The sequence below is a fragment of the Pavona decussata genome, unplaced genomic scaffold (genome assembly GCF_977016875.1).
Source record: "Pavona decussata unplaced genomic scaffold, jaPavDecu1.1 SCAFFOLD_136, whole genome shotgun sequence".
Lineage (NCBI taxonomy): Eukaryota > Metazoa > Cnidaria > Anthozoa > Scleractinia > Agariciidae > Pavona > Pavona decussata.
Genome location: NW_028145549.1, coordinates 88,238 through 95,000, shown reverse-complemented (window position 1 = coordinate 95,000; position 6,763 = coordinate 88,238). Strand labels below are relative to the sequence as shown.

General features: G+C 36.7%; 1 protein-coding gene and 1 pseudogene across 1 annotated transcript; both read right to left on the bottom strand.

Annotated features, from left to right (window-relative positions):
* LOC146467393 (tachykinin-like peptides receptor 86C) overlaps positions 1 to 559 on the bottom strand; it is a 2,972-nt pseudogene extending 2,413 nt beyond the window's left edge.
* A 1,960-nt stretch (positions 560 to 2,519) lies between these two features.
* LOC146467392 (galanin receptor 2b-like) lies at positions 2,520 to 5,747 on the bottom strand. Its single transcript, XM_085125906.1, has one exon. It carries the CDS (start codon positions 4,741 to 4,743, stop codon positions 3,706 to 3,708), a length of 1,038 nt encoding a protein of 345 aa, XP_084982032.1. The 5' UTR covers positions 4,744 to 5,747; the 3' UTR covers positions 2,520 to 3,705.
* Between the last annotated feature and the right edge of the window lie 1,016 nt (positions 5,748 to 6,763).

Genomic DNA, 6,763 nt, shown 5'->3' with positions numbered 1-6,763 from the left:
AGGATACGTTGACAAAGGATTGGTGTCTATCGTATTTGTCATGAAGTCGGGAATACAGGACAAAACAGCAGTTACCCACAAAGACGCAACGGCGTAAGGAAGCCTTCCCTTGTTTAATCGTAATCCAGTGTTAAACGGTTTCACAAGTGCCAGATACCTTTCAATGGCAATGGTACAAACGGTTAACGCACCAACGTTTATCGTGATTGGAACCAATGCATTGCCCACGAAGACTATCCCCCAGCGTTCTGTAAATGCTCATTTTGTTCAGAGAGAAGTCATACATGCCTGGGCAGAACATAAGTGTTGTTAGATCAGCAACGGCCAAGTTCATCAAGAGGTAGTTAGTAGTCGTGTGCATCGAAGGTGTTTTTCGCACGATGGTTATTATGATGCAGTTAGCGGGAACACCGATTGCCACTATGAGTGAATATATAACGGCAAACAATATATCCTGACGAAAAGGGGGACTGTTGGAATAACGTGTCGAATTATTTGAAGCCATTTGAAAAAAATCGAGAATTCGCTGTTGATCCCGTGTCTTGTTTTCAGATGTTAAAACGCTTCAATGTAATCGATATGGGTCAGTTTTTTTTTTTCGGCATTGTTTAAAATTGTCGATATTAACATTTTTCCACATAAGCTAATTACTTAATGGACATTATGTCAAGCTTGGTTCGCTCTATATATTAAAGGCACAAAAAATGCAAGTGTAAAAGCATTACGAACGTCAAAGACAATGGCCAAAAAGACTGAAAGGAAACGATAACACCAAAGGTGGAAGAAATAAAATTAAATTGATTGACGTTTTGAATTATAGTTTTTCAATCAATTGAAATAAACCCTCATGTTTTCACGAAAAATTGCTTTCCATTTTCTTAGGTGTAAAGCCACGTCTGATAATATCCGTTAACTAAGAAAAATCTGAAAAAAGATTTAAGAGACAATTTTTCTTAACTTAAGAAAGCATTAACCTGCTTTGCTAGGGCTCTTTTACAACAAGGTGCTATGTTGACTGAAGCAGGAGACAGGTGAAGGAATAACAAATTGCATTATCTGATAAATAGTTTGGCTTCAAGTCATTTGAAATTCCGGTTAACTCCCTAGCTTTCAGTGACGAATTATAAATGTTATATCAATATTTCAGGAATTAGGAAAAAGTACAGTACGTTATTTAGTAATTTTTGGTTTTATATATTATGTGGGACAAGTTTATGAATTCAAACGTGGGCAATGCTTTGTGAAAGAATATTATTTTTCGTTGTGTAGATTGAACTGCCCTGCATTGTATATAAAATGGCAAAACTATTGATCTCTAATAGAAGGATCTTTTTCAGAGTTTAAAACCCCACAAGTTGCGCAGTTTTGTAGTTGTAGATCAAGATGGTGGCGTTACCATATTTTTTAGACATATTAACGATTCGTCGAGTGGCGTAAATATGACAGATGTCTTTTTAAAACGACAGCAGCCTTATGAAGAAAATTTTATTTATTATTTCAAAAAGAGATATGATATGGAAGGCTACCTGCATTAATTAAGTTGTAGCTCGCGCACCCCGAAACCATTTTTGTGCTTTATTGATGTGAAATAACATGTTTCGATTCACACTTACTCTCTTCGTTGACGATTCTACTTTTTATCATTCGGAAATACTTCATTCAGAAGGCGACGCTAGGGCCATAAGACCGTATGTCCCCACGAATTTATTCATTGATATTTAAAGGCCATGTCTCTGTTTTTCTACGGGAAGCAAATTGCTGTCAGAAGTCTAAATTTTCGTTTAAACTTATTGTTGAACACACAGATTTTATATTTTTTCACTGTTGAAGCGGAAGTGATAAACGTGTTTTGCTACTAAAAACATTGATAAACATGTCTTCCTACAAAGAACATAGGAGGATCTTTGTTTACATTTTCAACCTCATCAGCATACCTCAGAAAAAAGAACAAATCTAGCTCCATATAGATACACTCTATCAATTAAAATGGCTCCGAAAACTTAGTACTTGGTGAAAATTTAATCATGATATGTTAAATATTTTTTGACAAATGAACTTTAAAAAAAGATATAAAGGTCCTAGAAAGACTGTAAGACTGGGTTGCAACTAGTGACCAACCAGACATATATATTAATATTAATATAAATATATGGAGCATATATTGTTTGTAAATATCACTGCTTTACGAGCTACTTTCTCTAAAAGTATTCAAGAGATGACACTGCTATTCAATCTGATTACCAAGTGTGTCATCATTAGTTTATGGTGTCCATTTCTTCGTAGTGTATCTAACAATTATCCTACGAAATCGCGCGGAATATCGCCTGATGTTTAGCCGACGAGGACATAGGCCGAGTTGGCTAAAATTAAGGGATATTCCGAACGATTGAGCGGGATAATTGTTTTATTATCCAAACCGGCCAAACGTTCTTGTATCTTCAGCAAAAAAGAATATCACAATTTACGTAAGATTACAAAGTTCTTTATTTCAGTTTCCATAAACCTTGGGGTGGCTGAACCACAGTTCAGCAGTGCCTACATCTCATTTGTAATTCCTTTCTAACCGCTCTGTCTGACCGCTCAAAATCGGCTAAGTGTAAGATCAAACTAAGGCCTGATTGGTACGGCCTTAGTAAAGCTGCGCTCGGTGCCGTTATTACCTGCAACACAACGTTTTTTTATATATGAACCAACATTCAACTTGACTATTCTTTATTTGGAGAAAATTCAGTCTCAATATTTTCTCCAGCCTTTGTGAGTAACAAATTCTACAATGTAGTAACACATTAAAATTTGCCTAATAGATTTTAAACAAAGGGCCCTTTGGCAATTCTTTGTTTTAATTACTTTTTCTGGTAAAATTCAGATTATTTACAATAGACGACTTCCCTGCATTTTGAAGTGCAGTTTTGCCAAATGTTATGACATTCTATTGACAGGCTCTCGAGAAAACCCACACAAACACTCAGCCGCTTGTGCGCGGTTATTGGAGAGATTTAGAGCTACTTTAACGGCAAACGGAACAGGTGACCATGTTTGTACTGCATCTGCCGCTCGCTGTTTTCAGTTTCTCAGTAAAACTGAGAAGATTTGCGTTAGCATCAAAGGTCAGAATTATTTTCCACTATTCTCATCTACAGTCGACTCCCGATAACTCGAACCCTCGCTAACTGGAACCAATTTTCCTATCCTTTCACGTCATTTTATATTTAATTTTACCCTCGATTACTCGAACTCATGATAACTCGAATCTTTTTCAATTTCCCTTGAAGGTTAGAGTTATCAGGAGTCAACTACTATATGCGGTTATTTTTTTCCAAGAAAACATAAACGCCATTCTTAAGTCTAACTGAGTTCTTACGGTGAAAGCGGAAAAAATGCAATGAGATTGTATTTCTTGGCACGGGACTTTTATTAGATATCAGTGTAACTAAAACTTCGCTGATTTCAGTTGAAAACTGAGCAAGTGTAAGAACGAAAAAATTACTTTTTACTGATCCACGTGAAACGAGAAAAGATTACTTTATATTTTTTTTTTAGTCCTTGAGTGTGCACAAACACGCTCTCCACAACTGATCCACGTGAAACGAGAAAAGATTACTTTATATTTTTTTTTTAGTCCTTGAGTGTGCACAAACACGCTCTCCACAGCTTTTACGGCAAAGCGTGCAAAAAGTTAGGTTGTGTTCAACCACCTTAAATTGGTTAGTTTGTCTCTGAATTATGCTTACACCAGAAGACTCTTTTGAACTCCCTCCGATAATTGGAACTTTGCAAAGCATATATCAGTGGATTAAAAAACGAGTTAGCACTTAGAAGAAACTTAACAACTCTATGAACAAAGTACAAACGTTCCCGATTATTGGCTACAGCGGTTGGCTGAATTGCAGTCAAGTATGTAAAAAATAATGAAAACGGCAGAGTGCACACGCAAAACAGTATTGTTAGCCAAACTAGCAGCTTAAAAAGCTGTTTCTTTGCACACCGATCTTCCAGCACTTGCCTGCTTAAACCATCAGCGGGAGTAGCGCAAATTGTATTTGTAATGAACAGTCCACGGAAAATTTCAAAATAACAGAAGAAAACCATTGCACAGGGAATGATCCCAAAGAAAAGACCAGTGTAAATGATGAAGCCCTTGTGATCGTAGTATTCGTCAAGACTCCATGGACGTTTGCATGGATAAGTTGACAAAGGATTGGTGTTTATCTTATTTGTCATAAAGTCGGGAATACAGGATAAAATGGCAAATACCCACAAAACTGCAACGACATAAGGAAGTCTTGTCTTGGTTAATCGTAATCCAGTGTAAAACGGTTTCACAAGTGCCAAATATCTTTCAATGGCAATGGTACAAACGGTTAACGCACCAACGTTTATCGTGATTGGAACCAACGCATTGCCCACGAAGACTTTGCAGATGAAATCCCCCAGCGTTTTGTGAATGCTCAGTTTGTTCAGAGAAAAGTCATACATGCCTGGGCAGAACGTCAGGGTTGTTAGATCAGCAATGGCCAAGTTCATCAAGAGGTAGTTGGTAGTCGTGTGCATCGAAGGTGTTTTTCGCACGATGGTTATTATGATGCAGTTAGCGGGAACACCGATTAACACAATGATTGAATAAAAAACGGCAAACACAATATCCTGACGTGAAAGAGGAGCGTGCTCATAAGCTGTTGGATTATTTGAAGCCATTGGGGAATAAGTGGGGTATATACTGTTGAATCCATGCTTTGCATTCATATTTAACTACACTCGAATTCGATCAATAATTTCAGCTTCGATATTAAAGATCTGCTTTGATATTAACAGCTTGCAGTGTTCACTTGATCACTTAATGAGAATGACATGGAAGAATTTGTTTTCAGCTAATGGACATCTCAAAGTCTTCAAACTTGGAATCTAAGTTCGCTCTATTTATAGACCACAAATAAAACTCATACAAAAAGATATTGGTCAGAAAAACTAAAAGGAGCTGTATAGCTTACCATTGTTGGCCTTATTATTACGGATTAATTGCTTAGTGAAATATGTAGTTATGACGTCTAGATTCTGTAGACGTTTCCACGCAATTTAATACCAATTTTTATTTACTTTCAGGTCTTACTGATAATTTTTCCATTTCATTTTCTGGTTATCAGTTTGCTCGTTGTCATTAAAGGTCCATAAGTTCTCTTAATGCTGTGAATGCTCAGTTTGTTCAGAGAAAAGTCATACATGCCTGGGCAGAACGTCAGGGTTGTTAGACCAGCAATGGCCAAGTTCATCAAGAGGTAGTTGGTAGTCGTGTGCATCGAAGGTGTTTTTCGCACGATGGTGATAATAATGCAGTTAGCTGGAACACCGATTAACACAATGATTATATAAAAAACGGCAAACACAATATCCTGACGTGAAAGAGGAGCGTGCTCATAAGCTGTTGAATTATTTGAAGCCATTGGGGAATAAGTGGGGTATATACTGTTGAATCCATGCTTTGCATTCATATTTAACTACACTCGAATTCAATCAACAATTTCAACCTCGATATTAAAGATCTGCTTTGATATTAACAGCTTGCAGTGTTCACTTGAAGACTTAATGGGAATGACATGAAAGAATTTGTTTTCAGCTAATGGACATGTCAAAGTCTTCAAACTTGGAATCTAAGTTCGCTCTATTTATAGACCACAAATAAAACCCATACAAAGAGACATTGGTCAGAAAAACTAAAAGGAGCTGTATGGCTTACCATTGCTGGCCTTATTATTACGGATGAAGCTTAGTGAAATATGTAGTAATGACGTCTAGAATCTATAGACGTTTCCACGCAATTAAAAACCAATTTTTATTTACTTTCAAGTCTTACTGATAATTTTTCCATTTCCTTTTCTGGTTTTCAGTTTGCTCGTTGTCATTAAAGGTCCATAAGTTCTCTTAATGCAGTGAATGCTCAGTTTGTTCAGCGAAAAGTCATACATGCATGGGCAGAACGTCAGGGTTGTTAGATCAGTAATGGCTAAGTTCATCAAGAGGTAGTTGGTAGTCGTGTGCATCGAAGGTGTTTTTCGTACGATGGTGATAATAATGCAGTTACCTGGAACACCAATTAACACAATGATTGAATAAAAAACGGCAAACACAATATCCTGACGTGAAAGAGGAGCGTGCTCATAAGCTGTTGGATTATTTGAAGCCATTGGGGAATAAGTGGGGTATATACTGTTGAATCCATGCTTTGCATTCATATTTAACAACGCTCGAATTCGATCAATAATTTCAGCTTCGATATTAAAGATCTGCTTTGATATTAACAGCTTGCAGTGTTCACTTGATCACTTAATGGGAATGACATGGAAGAATTTGTTTTCAGCTAATGGACATCTCGAAGTCTTCAAACTTGGAATCTAAGTTCGCTCTATTTATAGACCACAAATAAAACTCATACAAAGAGACATTGGTCAGAAAAACTAAAAGGAGCTGTATAGCTTACCATTGTTAACCTTATTATTACGGATTAATTGCTTAGTGAAATATGTAGTAATGACGTCTAAATTCTGTAGACGTTTCCACGCAATTTAATACCAATTTTTATTTACTTTCAGGTCTTACTGATAATTTTTCCATTTCCTTTTCTGGTTATCAGTTTGTTCGTTGTCATTAAAGGTCCATAAGTTCTCTTAATGCAGTGAATGCTCAGTTTGTTCAGCGAAAAGTCATACATGCATGGGCAGAACGTCAGGGTTGTTAGACCAGCAATGGCCAAGTTCATCAAGAGGTAGTT